General features: G+C 38.7%; 2 protein-coding genes and 1 long non-coding RNA gene across 4 annotated transcripts; all 3 read left to right on the top strand.

Annotated features, from left to right (window-relative positions):
* Nucleotides 1-1863: 1863 nt before the first annotated feature.
* On the top strand, nt 1864-10489 carry LOC139945224 (uncharacterized). Of its 2 annotated transcripts, none has more exons than XM_071942533.1 (5): nt 1864-2041; nt 3474-3658; nt 6351-6605; nt 7403-7639; nt 8220-10489. In XM_071942533.1, exons 2-5 carry the CDS (start codon nt 3583-3585, stop codon nt 8906-8908), a joined length of 1257 nt encoding a protein of 418 aa, XP_071798634.1. In that variant the 5' UTR covers nt 1864-2041; nt 3474-3582; the 3' UTR covers nt 8909-10489. The 2 variants fall into 2 exon arrangements, with proteins under 2 accessions (XP_071798634.1, XP_071798632.1); XM_071942531.1 differs by having other exon boundaries at nt 3446-3658.
* Nucleotides 10490-13261: 2772 nt separating this feature from the next.
* Nucleotides 13262-16302, top strand: LOC139945104 (uncharacterized). The gene is made up of 2 exons (XM_071942369.1): nt 13262-13713; nt 14784-16302. The coding sequence occupies exon 2, from the start codon at nt 14818-14820 to the stop codon at nt 15157-15159; it is 342 nt and encodes a 113-aa protein (XP_071798470.1). The 5' UTR covers nt 13262-13713; nt 14784-14817; the 3' UTR covers nt 15160-16302.
* A 1363-nt stretch (nt 16303-17665) lies between these two features.
* On the top strand, nt 17666-21280 carry LOC139945160 (uncharacterized). Its single transcript, XR_011787060.1, has 3 exons — nt 17666-17903; nt 18966-19071; nt 20774-21280. It is a non-coding gene; the product is annotated as an uncharacterized lncRNA (long non-coding RNA).
* Nucleotides 21281-23623: the final 2343 nt, after the last annotated feature.

Below are 23623 nucleotides of genomic sequence, written 5' to 3'. Positions count from 1 at the left end.
GGGATGTTTTCTACATAATATCATCATCGAATGTCCGTGTAATTTTATTTTTATTTGTCTCTTACTAATTCTGTAAAGTTCATTAAGAGGATTTTGGTACTTTTTGTAACACGAAACACAATGTCCACATATTTATACACGTACACCGTTTGAAGATAATGATAGTAGAAAGCTTACCTTCGAATATTACTTTCTGATTTGCTGTAGTTTTTGAGAAATGCAGAGTAAAACAATGTCACGAAAATACTTTTTACATGCTAACCGAGACGAACATTTCTACAAATATTTCTAAAAAAAACTACAGCACCTCACAGCAAGTAATATTTTAAGGGAAACTTTTTACCCATTATCTTCAAACTGTGTGAGTTTGATGTAAATCTGTGGACATTGTGTTTTGTGTGCTACAAAAAGTACCCAAACCCTCTAACAATGACATGAACTGAATTACCACAATGATTCATGCATGCATGGTTACCTGAAAAGCACGGTTCAGCAGCTTTCTTGAAGTGGCAAGAAGTGTTATAAGTTGAGTTCACGTTCTGCAAGTTAAGCAAGCAACACACTCAATGGAGCCCGTCTCTTTCCCACTTTCTCACAAGACCTAACTGTGATGCGGCTGCCAGCCCGTCTCTTATAGTGTGGATTCTTGTTTCTAAATTTAGACCGTGGGATTTTTTTAAGTCTTCGCAATATCTGTGCGTGGCCTTGCTGTGCCTAAGTTCAAAACAACACCATCTGGTTTACAAAAACAAATCAAAACAGTGTTTCATTATATCGGCTCGTATTGAATTGATCTCCAGCAGTTGTTGCGAAATCTCCCGTTGAACGTAATCGGGGATTCCCCGTCTATGGTGACGTAATTAATGCTGCACTGGGAGTTGGCTTATATGCAAAGTGGGTGCACTGAACATAGACATGCAGCTGGCCAGATGTACACGTGTACAAGACTGCAAAAGCAATCAAGTGACGCTGGTTGCTTTTCTTTTCATTTTTTTAACAGATAATACAAATTACAGTGGTGGCATGCCAAGACAAACAGTGGTGTATTACATAAACATTAACAAGGTTAAGAGATGGTGCACCATTCAACTTAAGTGACTTCAGAGGGAAGGAAGGAAGGATTAAACGTAGGGGTTCCATTACAATAACGCAATAATAAGTAAAAGTAAGACCTGTCATGTATTCAGATTAAAAGGGAACAAAATGATAAACAAAAAAAAGCAAACACAGGTTTGTGTAATTGAACAGTTCGGAATAAGAATTACCAAAGAAATGTGACAATCATTTTGTTAAGAATAAAACTTTGTTGGTGTTGAAATTGGATCCGGGTATAATTGTTTTAGCATTACACCGATGGGTGTTAGCACTGAATACTCAGTATATTTCCAGCCGTGTAATATGTCTATATGATGTTTGTCTTCATAGAACTCACAATATCCCGACAACCCTATGTTCCGACACCCCTATTTTCTGACACCCCTATGTTTCGCACAGTATTACTCTGATACTGAAAACATTAATAAAAACACAACTTGTTTTACAGGTTCCCGGTGAATAATAGTTTGAGCATTCAAAAATGAATTTTGTAATTTTTTTTTTAATTGATGGAATCACATTAAGATCATGTTGTTGTTGCTTGTTGAGGGCAATGTACTATTTAATTTGTTTGTGTGATCATAAACATGAGTTATGGCTCCCCAAGTGAACTGGCAACAATACTCGTTCATTTTTAGATGCGTGTCCGTGTTGATAAACTTTGAATTGGATTTTGTTTTCACCCATTGAAACCTACATTGAAAAAGTTAGCTTTTGTTAGAACTATTCATAAGTAGCCATAGCTACGAACACTGCCGTACCAAACAGTTGGGGTTTGTAAAAGCGAGGCATAAACTGGCGCAGACCCGGAAATGCAACAATTATGAGCACTATGCACGAACAATAATTATAAGTAAACCTGGATATAGACCAGGGTAACATTACAGGGTAACGTTTCTTTCCCCGACTTGCGATCTGCCGACAGACGACGCCATGCACCGCCAAGGTAATTCCGATTTTGTATACGAACAGTTTTTCTTTAAATGTTAAAAAAATTCTAATGATATTAGTTTACACCAACAAAATAATTGTATACATTTAGTTGTAAATGTCAATGTCCACTGAGAAACATTGTGTAGCCTTTTTAAACATGTACTAAATTGTGTGTAGCCTCTTCTGAACTTACCATTATCTTAACCCAGTTATATTCCAAAGGAAACCGTGACTTGGTGCAAGCTTGCAACAATAGGACAGGCCGTTTGTATACCGCATACAAAAATGTGTATTTTTTTAACAACATTCAACCATGTGTTTCTAACCAAACATCAGCTCAATGAGAAGAATGAAAAGAAAATCACATAGTTTTACAAATTTATGGTGCTTTTAGATGATTAAAGGCAGTGGACACTATTGGTAATTGCTCAAAATTTTTTTTAGCATAAAACCTTTCTTGGTGACGAGTAATGGGGAGAGGTTGATGGTATAAAACATTGTGAGAAACGGCTCCCTCTGAAATGCCATAGTTTTCGAGAAAGAAGTAATTTTCCACGAATTTGATTTCGAGACCTCAGATTTAGAACTTGAGGTCTCGAAATCAACCATCTAAACGCACACAACTTTGTGTGACATGGTATTTTTTCCTTTCATTATTATCTCGCAAGTTCGATGACCGATTGAGCTCAAATTTTCGCAGGTTTGTTGTTTTATGCATATGTTGAGATACACTAACTGTGAAGACTAGTCTTTGACAATTACCAATAGTGTCCACTGTCTTTAAAAAAGGCTTCAGGTCTAAAGTTTTTAATATGATTTGAGTGAGAAATTACCTCTGTCTAAAAATAACAGAACTTTACTTTTAATAAGCGGAAGTCATTTCTCACGTTTTATACAATCAATATTATTCCGTTCTTGCTATTCAACTGCAGTTTTTAATATTTTAGTAAGAAATAACCTGTTAAAAAAAACAAAAATACGTTACAGACACTCGACACTATTGGTAATTGTCAAAGACCTGTCTTCTCACTTGATGTATCTCAACATTATGCATACAAATAATAACAAAGTTGTGAAAATTTGAGCTCAACTGGTCGTCGAAGTTGCGAGGTATTAATGAAAGAAAAAACACCCATGTCGCAGCATGGTCGTACGAAGTTGTGTGCTTTCAGATGCTTGATTTCGAGACCTCAAATTCTAAATCTGAGGTCTCGAAATCAAATTCGTGAAAAATTACTTCTTTCTCGAAAACTATGTAACTTCAGATGGAGCCGTTTCTCACAATGTTTTATACTATCAACCTCTCCCCATTACTCGACACCTAGTAAGGTTTCAAGCTAATAATTATTTTGAGTAATTACCAAGCGTCCACTGCCTTTAAAAATGCGTATTGAACACTGTGTTCCTTATTAACCAGATATTTTCGACGATGCCCTCTTCGCGAGGTTTACTCAATCGGTTGGAGGGCAATCCTTACCAGAGTTGGCTCATCATTTAGGGTACGGCCATATTGCGTCACTATCCCTGTTTAGATGGCGAGATGAGTGTGCCAACATGCTGTGTTACCAAAAGCTGTCTTGGGCTTTGCAAGAAATCAGTATCTGGGACACAAGGATATTCTCAAACTTAGGTGAGATTTGATCTGATTTAGAATAGAGTATCCTCGTACATTTGACCGTTATTTAAGTGCATGGTTCTCTTAAGATCAAAAGCTAACAATTATGGGACTTTTTTGTTAAAAGGGGACAAAACTCGGACTTTTGTTTTTCATGTGATGTTCTGCAAGAAATTAGCAGCTCCTTTTATGTTTTTTTAAATTAAACTCCAAAGACCAGTACACTCACTTGGTGTATTTCAACATGATGCACACACTGTGAACATTTGACTCAATTGGTCATCAAAGTTACAAGAGATAAATCAAAGAAAAACACATTTTGGCCTATTGCACAAAAATGTGTGTGCTTTCGGATGTCTAAAAAGAAATTCAGAACTGACACAAGTATTTTATTATTTGAGTCAGAATAAATTATACCTCTTTTTAAAAAACTATACGTTACTTTAGAGCCGTTACTCACAATATTGTATACTATCAACAGCTATCCATTGCTCGTTAACAACTGTTTTGAGTAAATACGTTCAGTGCCTTTTAAAGCCATTGGACACTTTCGGTAAACAGTATTGTCCAAAGGCCCACACTTTGTGTATCACAACTTATATATAAAATAACAATCCTGTGAAAATTTAGGCAGTCAATCGGTCATCGGAGTCGGGAGAAAATAACGGGAGAGCCCACCCTTGTTTCCACGTTTCGCAGTGTCATGACATGTGTTTACTATAATCCTCGTTGTCGAGAATTGATAATTGTTTTGATGTTTTCTCAAAAAGTAAAGCATTTCATGGAATAATATTTCAAGAGAAGTCTTTTAACATTACCCTCTGTAAACCCTGTAAGTTATTTGTAAATCTGTGACCTTTTTTTTTCTGTTCCGAAAGTGTATAATGGCTTTAAGGCATTTATTTTTTTTTTATAACAAACCTGTTGCCCACAGCAGTTATCAAATATAGTGTTAAGTATTTTGTGAGGCATTTCACTTTGAAGTTATTTTGGTAAATGTAAAACTCTGTCAGTTTAGTATGTCCAGAAATTGAGTCTGAGAGGCGTTTATGCAGTAATGGTTCTTATATTGTGTGTCCCTGTTAGGGATGTTTCTTCCTGCATGGACACAATTTAATCATTCCAGATGTTCGGCGATACTTTCAAAAACACGACCACCTTTGTTAAATGAAATGTTCACATTTTAGTTGTATTGTAAACATCGGCCGCATTGATTATTATCTATAGGATTATAAACTATTGAAGAGTTCTTTCTAGAAGCCAAGGTACTCTAAAAGATTGAAAAACACCACTCTTTACATTTCGAGGTGTCCCTCAAATGGCTCTTTAAAAAAAGGGTGGTGGTTATTTCACTCTTTTAGAGGGGTTTCACTCGATGGCAGAGAAAAAGATGCAAACTTCAATCTAAAAAAGTAGAAAACCACTCGAAAAAGAGTTGTCCCTCAAATCTCTAACGAGTGCTTTTCACTCTTTTACATTTAGAGAGTCATATACTTTGCCTTTAGCCACAACTGGAGTTCGAGAAGGGAAGAAGTGCATATCCCCTGTCTTGGGTGTTCAGCTTGAAACATTTCTAAAGAAATAGTCTGCAGTGTGTTTGATACAACTTTGGTACAAAAGAATGCAAATCATTGTGTCGCTGCACAATAAGGAAATTGTGTATTTACCTACATCACTCCAGCAACGCAGTTAACAAACCGTGACGTCACCAGTGCAGAGGTCTAAAGGGTCGTTCAGACATAAGGTGCAACTCGTGGTTGAACCCTATCGAGTTCAACTCTGCGTTATAGAACGGAAATTAAAAGGAATTACATCGTGACGGCAAAAACTGTTTGTAGACATGGTTAGGTTTTTGTTGTTGGATATCTGACAACCCGAGCTAAATAAAACTCCCATGAGTAAACTAGAACTTGCGTCAGTCACATCGCCCTCGGGTTGTAAAGAAAATTGAAATTGCCACCATAATCTGTGTAGCACTCTTTCAAACACTGCTCTTATCACTATTTAAAAGTTGAATGATTTTCTTATGCCTTGTTAATTATTATTATTATAATTATTAGGTGTTTTTTTTTTTTTTTTTTTTTTTTTTTTTTTTTTAGAATTAATAGCAGTGGACACTATTGGTAATTACTCAAAATAATTATTAGCATACAAACCTTCTTGGTAACGAGTAATTGGGAGAGGTTGCTAAAACATTTTGAGAACGACCCCAATGAAGTAATGTAGTTTTTGAGAAAGAAGTACTTTCCACGAATTTGATTTCGAGACCTCAGATTTTAGAATGTGAGGTCTCGAAATCAAGCATCTGAAAGCACACAACTTCGTGTGGCAAAGGGTGTTTTTCTGTCATTGTTATCTTGCAACTTCGACGACCGATTGAGCTCAAATTTTTACAAGTTTGTTTTTTACGCCAACTGTGAAGACTAGTTTTTGACAATTACCAATAGTGTCTAGTGCCTTTAGTTGCAGGTCGGACACAACTTCGAACTTGAACGCGTTAATTAAGTTGAAACTTTGCTTGGTGACAATAGGGAGTGCAGTATTAATGGCGTTCGTTTAGTTCTCATTATTAAGATTGTGAGCGCGCTGTAGTCGTGAATTCGCGGTTTAAGGATCCCTGATGCAAAGTCCATTCTAAAATTATCAAACAATTTTTTATATTAACTATTTGTTTTTTTCAATCTTGTTAATTGTGCTATGACTTTAGGAAGACAACCTCTCAATTATTGGCTGTGGAGTTTCGCGATTTTCCTTGGTGCACGTTGGTCCTCTCTGGCACCAAAGCTTGATTTCAGCAATGAGGAGATTTCGAACATAAAAAACAGCTTTCCCGGACAAGATGTAAGACAGGCCATGCATATGTTGACGACCTGGAAGATTAACTACGTCTGCGGTAACATTGTAGGTACGCTGTGTCGTGCAGCGCGTCAAATGAGAAGGCACGATCTGCTTCGAGTATTAGGTGAGAAATGATAGGGAGGTTTAGCTACACGTCTAAGCAAGCAAATACGTCAACGTGAACGTCAAAAAATGTGTTGTTGAAATATCATATCTTTAGCAGTGCAGACGCCTTACGTGAGCATAGACCTTATCGCAAACACCAATGCGCAAGCGCAGACTGTTGAATGAGGTGCATTGTGGGATAGATATGCATCAAATTTTGCTACCAGCTAGACCACAATGCACCTAATTCCAAGCTTTACGCACGCGCCCCGGTACTTGCGAAAAGGTCTATGCAATAAGCCCAAAGTGGTCACCTAGAAAAGACACAATTTTCTGACGTCCACGATCACGTGTTTGCTCGCGTACTTGTAACAAATATTACCTTAAAAACTGACTTGGTAACGAACATTAGAGAGCTGTTGATAGTATACAACATTGTGGGAAACGACTCCCTCTGAAGTAACGTAGTTTTTGAGAAAGATGTATTTTCTCACTAAAATAATAAAATAAGCTGTCCCAGCCGATTTCCTACTTTTTGTCCAGGTAGTAGTTAAAAAGCTGGACAGTTCTTTTCAGAACATGAGAAGTCCCCCGGATTCCGAAAATATACTCCGCTGTATATATACTATTATTATAGAAGAATACACGCAACGTCTTGGCAAACAGTTCTCTAAAAGAAAAAAAGAAAAAATCTACCTGGCAAGAAGATACTCATAATTTTGGTGTTACCGCAAAACTAAACAATACCTCACCTAGCATTATGCAATGCCGGAATTCTATATTTAATAGGTTTATTCAATGTGTTGTATTTTGCAGGGGAAGAGGTTTTGAGCGACAACATGATCACGGCTGTGGCATCACAGATTAATAGCTGCTGGCCAGAACTGGCGACAATCCTTGGTTTTAGTGTATATGCCATTAAAACGATTAAATTGGCTTCTTCAGACGTAGTTGAGAAGGCCAAAATGATGTTAGCTTCTTGGAGGGAGGAACATTCCGGAGAAGACCAAGTGCTGCATCTCGCTCTAGCACTGTCAAAAGTACAAGGTCGTGGTAAGGAGCCCTGTTTCCTCTGATATACGCACATCAAATTAAAGGGGGTTACTTTCTTTCATTTATATGAATCGATTTTCTATGAAATGGTACAATAAATCGGTGTCCCAGGGAATTCTGTCCGCAGGAGGCTCGGTCCCGAATTGGGAAAATTAGGGAGCTTTCGTAAGGCGACAGTAGGAGCGAGGAGAAGGTAACAAATTGTAAGCGGTTTTTTTTTCTATGGATAAGGCCACTGGCGTGTTTTACATACTTTCTCACGTGGTACAATTTAACAAAAAAATGTCTGATGTTTATTGGCGATGGGACTTGACATAAAAGGACCCTAATGGGAACGGTACTTGAGTCAATTCAACGTCATCGGGCGGTCCACAACAAACAGGACGGGAGAGCAGCTGCAGCACTTGAGCGTCCGGACTACGTGTTTATGCTACCTTCCGTCATGTGTGCCTACCGTCGCCTTTCCGAAAGGACCCTACTAACATGGGAATATCTAACTCGGATGTCTCATACCCAAAATTAATTGGCAAGTCGTTTTCTTTGTTTATCTCATCAATACTTTATTTTCCTTTTCCATCAGATCGCTTCAGTGGGTGTTCGCGCAAAAGAGAGCAGGTTAAACCTGCGAAGGGTAAAAATGAAGGGTTTGGGATGTTGAATGAGAGTGTAGTTGAGGCTTTGACATCTAACGAATCAGGTGATGAATGTGGAGCCAGTTTGGACACCGAAGCAAGCGAGGTGGACGTAGAGGGCCCTCTCATCAGCCTGGATAACATACCCATCAAACAAGGTGTGGTAGTCGTTCAAAACGGCATTGCTTGTTTTCATCAGTGCAAGAAGGCTCACCGGAGCTGGAAGGACGGGAAACTTTCAGAAGATGAGTTTATTCGGCGCGTTGTCGAACCGGTCAAGTCTATGGTCAAGGGGGTTTGTAAAATAGGCTTCCAAATAATTGGTGTTGCTGTTGGGGCCACTGTCAGTTCACTTATCACAGTCGGCACAGACCTCGGGGCAGTTGGAGCATGTATTGGGTTTATTTTCGGTGGAAAACTCGGCTCCTTCATCGGAGAAAAAGCAGCACCCTTTGTCGGTCGTCAAGTTGGTAAACTGATGTGTAAATATATAACTAATGGCACCAGCCCTTTTGGCCAAAGTGGAGGCCAAATTCAAAAAACTGGATTAAGCCAGTATTTCGAAAGCTTAATTGAACATAAAGAAAGAGTGCGTATAATGGATGCGTTTACACACAACAAACTCGCCACCTATTAAAGTTGCTCCGATATAGTCGCCCCCAACAAAGTCGCCTCCCGACACAGCGGCCGCGAGGGTGCACACCACCCCCAAAAAACATAAGGAGAAAACAACAGAGCGTCGAGATATTAATTGTTTATTTTGCCCTCAAAATGTGTATATTTTTAATTTATTTTTATATTTAGCATTATGCACGGTATCCAAGTTTTAGTGGGATTAACCATGTAATCCCACAATGGTGTTGGAAAGTTTTGTTTTCAATTTCATGGATCAGTTACGTTTTAATTTGTACTCTTTAACAATTAAAGTGAAGGAGATTTTGTTTATTTAAAGTTGCACTGTGGAAAAAATATATTTTTTGTTTCTTCTTCAAAAATGATGGATTGCACCACATTTTTTATGTGTTGATTTTTGGTAGTTTGGTGGAATAAATGTTAGATTGAAAAACACCTTGTATATCACTCATTTTACATTCCTCATTTCATTCACAATTTTTTGTAATGTTTACAAGTTTTTCACAAGCGTTTGTATTCTGAAAATTTCAATAATTTGTAAGAAACTATGTTCACTTGGGTGTCAAATTTCAGGCAACAGACAATACATGATCAGTGTTTGTGTACAGTACATACATGTTATAGTGCAAGTAGATTACATGGCCCCAGTTGCATTCCGCTGAGTGACATATGTAACTGATACTATCTGATAGAAATGTCTGTCATGGTGGGGTAGGGTTTGTTTGTAAAACTCTGTACAGTTTGGATCAAGCCAAATTCGTTGCCGTACTTTTAAGATGGTTTCTTTTAAGTACCAACCAACCTAGGGCTGACAACATTAATTGAAACATTAGTGGTTGTGCTACTGTAGTAGGGGTGTAAAAAATTCATTGTGTTATTATTCAAGTTAGTTAATTCCAGGTTCTAGTTAATTGCTTTTCCTGTTTACATTGCCTCCTTAAGCTGTTTTATTGGGACCCCTGTACACGTAGTTGGGTAATTTTTTTGAAGTATTTTGTTACATGTTGGTAAACAGTTAATTAATCCTTTGGTAGTGTAGTGACCCATCCAGTGCATTGTATATAATCAGATAGCAGCCAGGCAGCAGCGAAAGAGGGACACTGCACATATTATGTGTTCTCTCATCACAAGTTTTAACTTCTTCGGTTAATTTGCCATCTTCAAGTATTTTCTGCTATTCTGGACTCGGTAAGCACAAACTTTCATTTTGTTATTGTATAATTCTTTGTTGATAATTTTGACAATTGATGCATTGTAGTATTCCTGTGATTCTTTGGAAGTTCATTTTCTAAAGCGTTATTTGTTAAGATTCTGTCCTGGAAGTTACTTTTCTCAAACCTTGGATTGCATATTTAAAGACAATGTGTTTATTCCTAAACTTGATAGAACTGTATTTTAATCAATTGTATTTCTTGTTGTTTTATTTACACAGGTTTCCTAACGCCATTTTGATTTTAATTTGTAACTTTTCTTTGGCACTGTGTTTCAGGTTTAGATTTAACTCTGGTTTAACTGTGTTTTGTATTTTAGTCTTGGTTTTTGAGTCTCAGTTAAATATTTTGGTTTAGGTTTGTAAGGTTTATAAGGAAGAAGGTTTAGATCAAGAGTTTTTGATCTAAAGGTTTTTGGTTTATAGTCAATAAAGTTATTTTGTGTTGTTTTTGTTGAGAAACCTACACTTTGAGTCACTGTTCCTATTTTTTGCATCTCCTCGCGTCTTAGCCCTATCCGATCTTGGTTTCTCTCATTTGTTCAAGCGAGTGCCCCCATAGTTAGCATTTTTATTTAGTTTTATTCATTCTTTTTCTAAGTGTACCCTTTTTCCTAGGAATATGGACGGTCGTTTCACACATACGATCAAACCCCAGGAAATACTTATGGTGTGAAAAGGACTTTAATAATGTGAAAAGATCGACCAAAAGTTCCCGGGAACAACTATAGTGTGAGACAGGCTTTAAATTCATACGATTCCACACTGTACTCAAACCAGTTTAGCGGGTTGAACCAAAGAGGTGCTGAACATGCTGGGGTGGATTTCACAAAGAGTTAGGACTAGTCTTATCTCGAGTTAGGACCAGTTACTCGTCCTAACTTAGGACTATCCATGCAATTTGTATATCTCCTAGGACTAATCCTAACTCGTTGTGAAATCGACCCCTGGGCTTCTATTCTAAGCTGATTGCACCTTATGAACGGTATGCCTAATCTTTTTGTATCGACGTTTAGTGCACAATGGGGCTTTCTCAGTGAACCTGGGCATGGTCGTGGTGCGCCCATCCAACCCTAGTCTTGTTGAAAGACGTTTCTCGTTTCCCTCACGCACACCGCGGCCAATTAAGGTGAGTCGACGGCGCCTGCCGCCGACTCACCTTACTTAGTCCACTCACTCCGGGGAAAGAGAAAGGGAAAAGAGAAACGTCTTGCACCAAGACTAATCCAACCCCCCTCTCATCTCAAACAATAAAGATTTGCATACGTTACAGGGGTGGAAGAATATCGGGTGGGAAGAATATCGGGTGGGTGACCAATCAAAATTGAGGTAACATTGCCCGAACGTTACCATACGTTCCTTTTGGTTTTCGTTAACGTTCTGGTACAGACCTACTAGGTCTTATTCTAGTCTTGGTGCAAGACGTTTCTCGTTTCCCTTTCACGCACACCGCGGGCAATTCACCGACAGCGCGCGCACACCGACTAAGGCCGTGTCCGCATTGGCGACTTCGGCTACAGCTACGGCTAGGGCGCGCGCGTCTGCCATTCTTCAACACTGACAGACGCGCTGATCTAGCCGTAGCTGTAGCCAAAGTCGCCAATTCGGACACGGCCTAAGTCAGGTGAGTCGGTGCGCGCTGTCGGTGACTTGCCCGCAGTGTGCGTGAAAGGGAAACGAGAAACTTCTTGCACCAAGACTAGGTCTTATTATGCCCATTTATGGAAGTCACCCATATTTAATCGCCGACCGCGTTAGTTCGCAAAGTAAAAGGAAAACCATGCAATTTCTAGGCAAATTTGTGTGGATCAATGTATTCTACTTTTAAAACATCTTTCTAACCAAATGCATTTTATAACAAACAGTCAAAGTGTTCCTTTAATTGGCAAAGTGTTCCTTTAATTGGTTTGTGTGATTGTAAACATGAGTGGCACTAGGCAGTGGACACTACTGGTAATTACTCAAAATAATTATTAACACAAAAACTTTCTTATTTACGAGTATTGGGGGAGAGCTTGATAGTATAAAACATTGTGAGAAACGGCTCCCTATGAAGTAATGTAGTTTTCGATTTCGAGAAAGAAGTAATTGTCTACGAATTTGATCCGATACCTCGGATTTAACAAATTTTAGCTCTCAAAATCAAGCATCTGAAAACACACAACTTCGTGTGACAAACGTGTTTTTTCTTTCATTATTATCTCGCAACTTTGACGACCGATTGAGCTAAAGTTTTATCATAGTTGTTATTTTATGCATAATGTTGAGATATACCAAGTGAGAAGACTTGTCTTTCACAATATTTACCAATAGTGTCCAGTGTTTTTAATATCCGAGTAATGCTGTTCGAAAATGGAACATAGGGGTGTCGGAATATAGGGGTGTCGGAACATAGGGTTGTTGGGATATAGGTGTGAGTTCTACGAAGACAAAAATCACAGGCATATTACACGGGTTGAAAGTACTGAGTATACGGTGCTAACACCCATCGATGTAAGGGTCAAACCAAAACAAACATCAACAAAATATATTTCTAAACAAATGATTGTCACATTTCTTTTGGTAACTTCTTATATTCTGAACTGTTAAAATACACAAACCTTTGTTTGCATTTGGTTTTTTGTTTGTTTATCGTTGTGTTCCGTTTTAATCTGAGTACATGACAGGGTTTAACTTTTACTTATTGCGTTGTTGTTAATGGAACCCCTGTCTATATGCAATCCCGCCCTCTGAAGTCACTTAAGTTGAATGATGCACCGTATCTTTATATACCGATAGACACTTGTCTGTCTGGGATTGCCACCACAAGCTTTGACTTTTCTGGTTATGCCCCCATTTCCAATTCCCCTCAATATACCTTGTTATTGTTATTTTGATTATCTGCTTGAATATGGAAGTTAATGTATTTTAATGAAATGAAAAATAACCAGCGTCACTTGATCGATTTTCCAGACTTGTATACGTGTACCTCTGGCCAGCTGCTGTATGTCCATAATTATACAGTGCACGCACGTAGGATATGAGCCAACTCCCAGTGCAGCGTTAATTACGTCACCAGCACGGGAATCTCCGATTACAACGGAAAATCCCGTATACAACAGGAGATTTCGCAACAACCGCTGATTTTGTGTATGCCAGATGGGCATGTTTTGAAATCAGCCGTAGACTTGGTTCCAAGTATTTGATCGTGGCTTTTTAGTCGTCCTGATACTATAGCCGCTACAGACAGCGCCCTGTTCTGTTGTGATCAACCTTCGTCATTTAGCCTTAGATTGCGAGAAATAGGGCGCGTGATAGCTAATAAAGTGAGAGCGTTTTTCGTGGCTGAGATGTAGAAGAATAACCACAATCTAAAACTTGAATCAAGTCTAACTCAGCCGCAGCAAGGCCACGCACAGACATTGCGAAGACTCCAAAAATTCCCACGGACTGTATTTAGAAACAAGACTTCACAACTGGCTGGCAGCTGCATCACGATTAGGTCGTGTGAGAAAGTGAGAAAGAGTGTGTTGCTTGCAGAGCTTGCAGAACTTGCAGAACGTGAAATCCACTTCCAGCAATTTTTGCCACTTTCAAGAAAGCTGCTGAACCATTTTCAGGTAACCATGCACGCATGAATAATTGTCACAATTCAGTTCATGTCATTGTTGGAGGGTCTGGATGCTTTTTGTAGGACAGAAAACACAATGTCCAAAGATTTACATTAAACTCACTGAGTTTGAAGATAATGATGGTAGAAAGCTTCCCTTAAAATAATACTTGCCGTGAGGTGCTGTAGAGAAATGAGTAAAACAATGTAATGAAAATAATGTTCGCCTCAGGACACGAACACTATTTGAGCATGTAAAAGGTATTTTCGTGACATTGTTTGACTCTGCATTTCTCAAAAACTACAGCAAATCAGAGAGTAATATTCTAAGGTAAGCTTTCCACTATCATTTTCTGCAGACGGTGTACGTGTATAAATCTGTGGACATTGTGTTTTATAATACAAAAAGCACCCAAATCCGTTAAAGGAACATTACAGAATTGGTAAGAGCCGCAAAACAGAATAATAAGATTTAAAATAAAACTTACACGGACCTTCGATGATGGTTATGTAGAAAGCATCCCTTGAAATATTTCTGTCTGAAATGTCATATTTGGATTTAAATAAAAACATTTATTTCCCGCTTTGGGTTTATCGCTCAGTGAGCGTTTTTGTTATTTTATTCTTGTGAATCGATGTCATGGAAATGTGTAATAGGTTTTTCACTGTGTTCTCGTGACCACGACGGCCTATCGATCTCGTTCTGTAATACCTTTAAAATTGATATTGCCATTGTTTCCATTGCCTGTAACCGTGGACTGTCCCTCTTTTGTTCAAGGAACATGTTGACTTGGATCGGACAAGTTGGCCTATAAAAAGCACTTGAATATTTGACTTCACAAAATAATTGCCGTGCCGTGTCAAGACGTTTAAGGAAAACCATGCAACTTGGAGGTATACTTATTTGGACGTTCACTTTAAAAATCATGATCTTTCCAACCACATGCATTAACAAACGGTTTACAACGCTTTTCATAGACCAACTCGCCCGACCCAAGGCAACGTGTCCCTTTAAAGCTAGGGTATGTTAGTTGTTTGATGAAGTTGAATTCGATGTGGTTTTTTTAATTCTTTTTGCAGGTCTTCTCTCTTTGAAAGACGTAAACACAACAAAATGGTTCTCGGATATCTCATTGGAAGAGCTTTGGCCGTTGGAGGCGCTGTTGTCGCAGCTCCCCCGGTTGGGTTCATCGCGGCCGGAGAGATTGCAGCAGTTGCATCAATGGCTGCTGGTGGGGTGGTGGCTGCTTGTCAGTCGATAGGAGCGGCCGAGCTGACGGTGAAAAGTGCTGCTGGTGGTGGAGGTGCGCCATCAGGTACTGCAGTGATGGAAGCTGTAGCATTAACCATCGGCGTTGTGATGGCTTTTTTACAGGCAAGAATGGCACATGGCTTTAACCCCATATTGGCCCTGGTTGAGATACAGGCGCCGCCACCGTTGGAGGATGAGCCGTAGATTGTCTGCTGTGGAAACGCAAATTACTTCTATAAACATTAATTATCAAGATGTCTGTAAAGAGTACAGCTGCCTTTTAGAACTCTCTCCTCACACTTTCTAGTTTTAAGATCCAACTAAAAAAAAAAAAAAGTAAACACGGCGACTCGGTACACTCTCTACCGTTTTTACGCGGGGTCCATTTTCCTAGCCTGAAAATGTGACGTCACACGCCAGAGATTGGCCTCAAGCGTAGGTCAATCCCCTAGCCCTTAATAGGACTCTTTCGCTGTACACAGGAAAGTGTAAGGCCGCCAGGGCTAGTCAATGCCCGTACATTCACATGCAGACGACTGTGAGTGCAGCAGCCAAGCGTCTGTCCAATCAAAACAAAGATATTGAAAGCTTACGTCACTGCACGTTTATCCAATGAAATGATTGTATCCAATGATTGTATCCAATGGTTCTGAAAAGAAGTGCCTGTCTGTGTACCATTGCGGATAAAGACAGGGGACCAGTCTACACAAAGCAATCACACTCGCACCTCAGCACCAAAATGACCAGGATTCTTTGATGTTAAAGGAACACGTTGCCTTGGATCGGACGAGTTGGTCAATAAAAAGTGTTTGAAACCGTTTAAAACGGCTCGCGTCACATGACAATGCCGCTGACCTCATGTCTGGGAGTTTGCTTTGTTATACCTCCACGCTGCAACAAAGCGGCTTTACAAATTGTAGCTCCCAATTATGACGTTTTGAGAGTGATTACGTATTGGGGCTTTTCGCAACTCTCTCAGAAAAGCGCTGGATAAGGGCATTCAAAATTGATTTTGTTTTTTTTACACATTTTTAAATCTATTTATAATCATGTGGCTCGATTTCCTTTTTCATTGAAAACATTTTAAGTGAAATTCAGCAAAGTTCATGACTTGACATTTTCGTTCTAGCAGGTCTTTAAAAATGCAGATATAATACTTTATTTAAAAACATTTACCACTATACTTACTTATTTTGTTTGTTTGCTTTTTTTATCTTTAGAAACCCCCAAGCGTTTCATAGTACATTCATTTTAAAATCGCAGAGTTCTTTTGACCTTGATTAACTTCCAGTTGTATTTAACTCACGCGTTTGGTTATAGGCTGGATGTCAGGAATAAAACTGTTTTTCCGAACAATATTTGTCTGTTCTGAATGCTTCAGTTGTTTGTTTGACTGGCTGTGTAGAGAGCGAAAACGCACGCGCTTGTCTCTAAAGGCACTATAAACACCCTTGGTGATTCTTACTTGTTGTATCTCAACATGCATAATAACACACCCGTGAAAATTTGTACTCAGTTGGTTATCAAATTTGCAAGAGATTATCGAAAGAAAACAAACATTTTTTGCACAAATTCATTTACCTTCAGATGCATAACAAAAGGTGCTCCAGGCATGTAGTCTTTTATTATTTGAGTGAGAAATTATCGTTTTCTCAAAAATACATCAGAGAGAGCCGCATTTCTCTCCATTCGGCATTACCTAGATAAGTTTTATGCTAGCAATTATTTTGAGTACTTACCAATGGTGTCCAGTGGCTTTAGTAGCCTATTGGCAGTGTTTAAAACAGACTAGGCACAGACAAAAAAGTGTATACATAGCGCAAAGTCTAATATAAATATGGGGGCCTATCTGATTGTAAAACCATAACTGTTTCGGTACATTTGCAGTTGTTGGGTTTTACCCAATTGATTGAATACAAATGAAAAGGCTCATAATAGGCTGCATGTGGTAGCCTTTGCTGTGAAACGTTCTACATAACAGCATAATTACCAAAACAAGGGCGTTGAATACACAACCCAAAACCCCCGAATAGTACTCCCCACGAAATGTTGTTAAAAAAATGTTTGAGACAAAGGAGCTGGAGCATGGTGCGATATACATGTACAAATGAAATGGATTGGATACAGTCCATTACTCCGTGTTTAGCGAAATCCCCACGTTGAGCAATAGCTGATGAAAGAACACTCAACCTTTGGCTTGGGCGCTTTGGTAAATGGCGTCTGTAACGAAATAGAGATGGTTTGAAAGATTGTTTCAGGCAGTGGACACTATTGGTAATTACTCAAAATAATTATTGGCATAAAACGTTACCTTACTTGGTAACGAGTAATAGAGAGGGGTTGAAAGTATAAAACATTGTGAGAAACGGCTCTCTCTAAAGTAACGTGGTTTTCGAGAAAGAAGTAATTTTCCACGAATTTGATTTCGAGACCTCAGAATTAGATTTTGAGGTCACGAAATCAAGCATCTGAAAGCACAGCCTTCGTGTGACAAGGGTGTTTTTTTCTTTCACATGTATCTCGCAACTTCGACGACCAATTGAGCTCCAATTTTCACAGGTTTGTTATTTATTGCATATGTTGAGATACACCAAGTGAGAAGTCTGGTCGTTGACAATTACCAATAGTGTCCGATGGCTTTAAGTGTAACAAACAAAAAGAAGCCCAAAGCGTCCAATCTGAAGCATCGTAAAATGTAGCTGCAGTGAATCTACGCTGCGTTGGTGTTGAGAGTATAGACTCTCTTTTAGTATAGCTGAGTTTGCTGCCCAACTCATGGGTGCTGTGCGGTCTTCTGGACGAAAAACACCCAGTTAGCATTTCAGATTGTTTCAAACCTCGTTTACCCGACTCGCAAACAACAACATCAGCACACCACCATTAACAACAACATCACCACCAACCTTGGTAGCCAGCCGTTAGTGATTCATTGGCGTAACCTATTAAAGGTAAGATCATCGTTTGGTTTCTGTCAATGTAACGCGTTTTTTTTATATAAAAAAGTAACAAGTTAATTCAAACGTAACAACTAAATATTATATTACCATTGTTTCCCTATGGGTATTACTGGACACTATTGGTAATTCTCAAAATAAGTGTTACCATAAAGAACTTGCTTAGTTACGAGCAACTGAGAGCTGTTCATAGTATAAAAAACTGTGAGAAAAGGCTCCCTCTGAAGTAACGTATAGTTTCTGAGAAAGAAGTAATTTCTCACTACAACATTTGAAATGAAATCGAGACCTGAAGACGTCTGACGTCACACTTATACTCTCAATGCTCGTGAATTACACCAGAGATTTGCCTTGAGCCTATACGCGCCAATTCCCGTCCACAATAACCTTTGACCTCGCATTCATTTCACATGGCGATTACGCAGACGTCAAATCCTATGTATATGACTGTCAACATTACGTTATGTAATAACACGCGGCTGCATTCAGACGACCGAGCGTGCAGCTGCCAAACAATCACCTCGGACCAATCAAAAAACAGATATAGAAAGCTTACGTCACTGCGTTTCTGATTTCGTTGTATCCAAAGTACTGAACCTGGCTTTTTCTTTGCGAATAAAAACTTGGGACTAGTTTAATACCTAATACCATCGATGACAATGTGGCCTGAACGTTTGACGTCACCCTCCGAGAGGCTCGTGAATAACGCCAGAGACCGGCCTCTACTGTTTGGGCATCTACGGAAAGCTCATGTCACTGTGCACGTTTTAATATCCAATGATATCATTGTATCCAATGGAATCACTGGATCTAAGTAAAAGGTACCCGTCTTTATCCTTGCGGATAAAGACAAGGGCCAGTCTAAATGTCAATGAAGGTATGTATTTTTATACAGAGGGATCTGTTCATTTTTTATTTTCTTTTTTTTCTATTATTAATAACATTTTTTTATTTTGTATCCTTCTTGCCAGTGTCGTGGCTTCTTGAGATATTTTCGGTGGTATGTTGTACAATGTGTCTTTATACATAAGTTTGTTTCTCTATCTTTGGTATCAGATCATTCGAGCGGCACACCTCTCTGCCTACGACGCAAGAAACAGTTAAGTACAGATCGACTTTACTTAAACGTATGTGCATCAGCCGACTCTACATCGTGTAGTGAGTAAGTTCCACTTACATCAGCTGTATCGTAGCATAATGTGTGACTTAGGGTGGGGTGGTAAGTGGTCTCTATATAGAGACCATTAAATACCTCATGTGTACAACCCTCTACGTGATCTGATTGGTTAAAGACAGTGGACACTATTGGTCTTCTCATACTTGGTGTATCTCAACATAATACATAAAATAACAAACCTGAAAAAATTTGACCTGAATCGGTCGTCGAAGTTGCGAGATAAATGAAAGAAAAAAACACCCTTGTCACACGAAGTTGTGTGCTTTTAGATGGTTGATTTGGAGACCTCAAATTATAAACTTGAGGTCTCGAAATCAAATTCGTGGAAAAATACTTCTTTCCCGAAAACTTTGTCACTTCAGAGGGAGCCGTTTCTCACAATGTTTTATACCCTCAACCTCTCCCCATAACTCATTACCAAGTAAAGTTTTATGCTAATAATTATTTTTTAGTAATTACCAATAGTGTCCACTGCCTTTAAAAATGGAGTCATGGAAATAGCTACCCCCTTTTTCTACCAATTTGAAAATGACGTCATAGTGACTATGCCCGCTCTGAAAATAACGCAACTATGAGATGTATAATATACGACTAGCGTCCCGTGTCGCGGCGCGACCTTTCACCGTATGGTCAGAGTGTTGTTGATTAGAATAATCTTTTTTTCGGTTTATAAAAGAAATATTGACTGCGTTTTTTTTTATAAAATCGGGAACAGTTAAAATTATAGGCCCTCGGTGATGTCAAAACCATGGCTATGCCCTCAGCTTTGCTTCGGGCAAAGCCATTGCTTCGGGCATAGTCATGGTTTTGACATCACCGTGGGCCTATAACTTTAACTGTGCCCCTCATAGCAGTCATTATATACCTCACATATAGAATCCTCTAATCTGATTGGTTAAAAAGGGAGTCATGGAAATAGCTATGTCCGCTTTTTCTTTCAAGATGACGTCATATTGACTATGCCCGGGGCATAGTCAATCGACTAGGCTCAACACACTGTATTCCTACATGTAGGTCGCGCATGTGTGTGTATGCGTTGTCTACGTTCGACGTGTCACGGCGCGAACTACATGAACTATAGCTGTGACCTTTTTTTCGCAGACGACCTTTCAACGTACTTTGTGTGGGAAATTTGGTTGTGTTCGTTCATGTCAAACTCGCAACGTAAAATGGCTGAAGCAAGATTTCATCTCGTTGACAACCACATGAAATCAACCACATGTAAATATGTTTCTGTTGACGTTGACTGTATGATGTTGGGTTTTAACTGTTATCCCAGTTGGATTGGTATATATTTTACCCGTGTTGGATTTTAACTGTTACCAACATTGTTGGTGTCTTCATGCGAAATGAAAGACATGATTTTAGTAAGTTATTAGTTACACTTTTTTGTATACACTTCAAAATCAAGGCCCAGTTCATGACATCTTTTAACCAATCAGATAAGAAGAATCTACATTGTATATAAAAGTAATATTGACTGCTTATTATTCGGGGACAGTTGAAATTATAGACCCTCGGTGATGTCAAACCATAACTATGCCCTCAGCTTCGCTTCGGGCATAGTCATTGTTTTGACATCACCTTGGGCCTATAATTTTAACTGTGCCCCTCATAGCAGTCAATAATTTCCATAATATTATTTCCATGCTTATACAAACTATTTTCTTCTTCTACTTCTTCTCAGGGTATAGCTACGCAAAAGCTACCATGTTGCTGGAACTGGGTGTTGTTATCGCCATTGTAGGTTTCATCAAATTCGCAGGAACTGAGGCTGGATCTATTGTGATCCATATCATGTCTATAGCAAGATATATGGTTAACTGTGTATTTTGTGGGCTGGTTGCTCTCCTTCAATGTTTGGGAGTGACTAGGGAAGTGGCGGATATGATAGTTTTTATGCTCGCACTGCTCGCACTCGGATTATGTCTCTGCTACATCCATGAACCTTTCATGTATTTCGTAAAGCTCATCGAATGGGCGGAAGATTGCACGATGAAAGGTTTGGATTTAGTATACAGACAGTATGCAGAATTGGTCAGAAAATAGTCGTGTAAATCACAGATTTACATAAAACATACACTGTATAATGATAATGATAGTAGAAAACATCCCTTGAAATATTTTTGTCTGAAAAGTAAGGTCATCTTTGACTTGAAATAAATCCAATTTCCCGTTTGGAGTTTTATTCATTGTTTTTTAATCGATGTAATGCAAATTATGTATTTTGATTTTTTTCCCATTTTATGGCTGATCGATCTCAAACTTCTACTTTGCGGCCCAGTAGGCCATCATGTAGTAGCAGTGTCCGCTGATGGACATTTTGTAATTGTCAAAGACCAGTATTCTGACTCGGGTGTATCCCATGCATAAAATAACAAACCTGTGAAAATGTCAACTTTTAATATTGGTCATCCAAGTTGGAAGAGAATGATGAAAGAAAAACACCATTGTTGTTTAAAGGAACACGTTGCCTTAGATCGGTCGAGTTGGTCTTTGAAAAGCGTTTGTTATAATATGCATATGGGTAGAAAGATGCTGTAAAAGTAGAATACAATAATCCACACAAACATGCCTCGAAATTGCACGGTTTTCCTTTTACCTCGTCGACTAACACGGTCAGCCATTTATGGGAGTCAAATTTTTGACTCCCATAAATGGCCGACCGTGTTAGTTCGCACAGTAAAAGGAAAACCACGCAATTTCGAGGCAAACTTGTGTGGATTATTGTATTCTACTTTTAAATTATCTTTCCAACCATATGCATTTTATAACAAACGGTTACAGACGCTTTTTTATAGACCAACTCGTCCGATCCAAGGCATCGTGTTCCTTTAAATGGGTGTGCTTGTAAATGCATGATAAAATGCCTCAGGCCTGAAGTCTTTTAATAATTGTGAGGGAAATTACCTCTTTCTCAAAATCTAGGTTACTTCAGAAGGAGCCGCTTCTCAGAAATGTTTACTCCCATCATCAGCTCTTCATGTTGATAACATTTAAAAGTTTGTATGCTAAACTTGATTTTGAGTAACTACTAAATCATTGCCTTTAAAAATACAGTTACTTGTTTTCAACTTTATTTATTTATTTATTAAAACAAATATTCAGTTACATGATCTCGATTCAGACTGAACTCGCTGGACCAATTTTTCGAAAACTGTATCACCGTGACAATCTGTCTACACCATATTAATGGGCCTTATGTGCATAAATGTTATCTAACCAATGTATAACGGCTAGCTGTTCGAATAAAATTAGTGTTTTCCCCAATAAGTTACCAGTTCGTAATCAGTTGTTTGTTCGATTGGGTCCTGTATTGGAAAAAAAAGCAAAAATCAGAGGCACGTCGTATAGCCACAGGCAGTGTTTTGCTACACCAGGCACACAGAGAAACCTTATGTAGGCCTACGCTATAAAAAGTCTAATAGAAATATTGATTGCACAACCATTCTCGGAATACATTTTGTTTTTGTTATATTTTTCAACGTCGAGGAAACTTGGCAATGGTTGCAAAAGTGCAGGGTACTATGGCATTTTGCTGAAGGGAAACATAATAAACACAGATTATCATAACAATAATCAACAACAGGCGCTAAAGGAAGCACTACCCACGAAAAGGAACAAAAATACTATGTAATTCATATTATAACGTATGCAACCCAGAGGGTGGGTAGGTGATGGAAAGGGGGGTGGACTTCCCTCAAAAATTTGGGCAAAACGAAACACTAGGGGTGAAAATAGGGCACATCAAGAAGAACAACAAATGGCAAGAGAAAGCATGCAAATCTTCTTAAAAATTAAGAAACTAGGGACCTTTTTGTTTTTAATGTGTACAAGTTTTGGGCAAATCAAACCCTCCCGCACACTTTCTTCTGGGAGCGCCCATAGCCTGCGCACCTGGTAAGATTCCATACTTCATTACACAAAATAAAAGGTCCGCGATAAAAGAAATAGACCAACGTGTGTGGCTGATTATCATGCAGTTTCGTGAAGCATACCAGGCATGAGCTTTTTGTTATCTTGAATTGAGAAGAAAATTTGTTATGAAAGTACATCAACAATCGATCTGTTCTTGTAATGGGCACATTAATTTTTACTGTAATTATTTTTTTAAAGCATAGTACGAGGCTGAGGAAAGCATGACCTCATCATTGACCAATGAACATTAGGTCTCGGTCGCCATATTGTATGTTCGCTGATGATGTATTCGTCAGGGATTGCAGTTGGTTCTACCAAAGTGGGACACATCCGCCCTTCAATTATTGTACTATATTTTTTAATCATTTGAATTTAAGGTTTTGTTGCGTCCCTGCATGCTTGGACTATCATTGAAAACACCCCTCTACACTAAATAACTTTCGGTGAGTTTTATGTCATCCATGCCTAATTACAGATGTACATATTTTACATTAAGCTTGATGCAGAAAAAGTTTAGCACAATGATACCCAATTTAATCACTGAACTTATTGACCACCTTGGAGTACGATACTTTTTAAGCCTCGTCTTGTCAGATGAATGGGTAGTCGACTGCTCTGC

This window comes from Asterias amurensis, chromosome 12 (assembly GCF_032118995.1).
Source record: "Asterias amurensis chromosome 12, ASM3211899v1".
Classification (NCBI taxonomy): domain Eukaryota; kingdom Metazoa; phylum Echinodermata; class Asteroidea; order Forcipulatida; family Asteriidae; genus Asterias; species Asterias amurensis.
This window is presented reverse-complemented; position numbering and strand designations above follow the sequence as displayed.

What these genes read in the sequence shown, in the direction of transcription:
- LOC139945224 (XM_071942531.1), top strand. An exon ending in CGATCTGCTTCGAGTATTAG is followed by an intron (nt 6,606 to 7,402) that starts GTGAGAAATGAT and finishes TGTATTTTGCAG; the next exon opens with GGGAAGAGGTTTTGAGCGAC. An exon ending in GTCAAAAGTACAAGGTCGTG is followed by an intron (nt 7,640 to 8,219) that starts GTAAGGAGCCCT and finishes CTTTTCCATCAG; the next exon opens with ATCGCTTCAGTGGGTGTTCG.
- LOC139945104 (XM_071942369.1), top strand. Translation starts at nt 14,818, where the DNA reads ATGGTTCTCGGATATCTCATTGGAAGAGCTTTGGCCGTTGGAGGCGCT.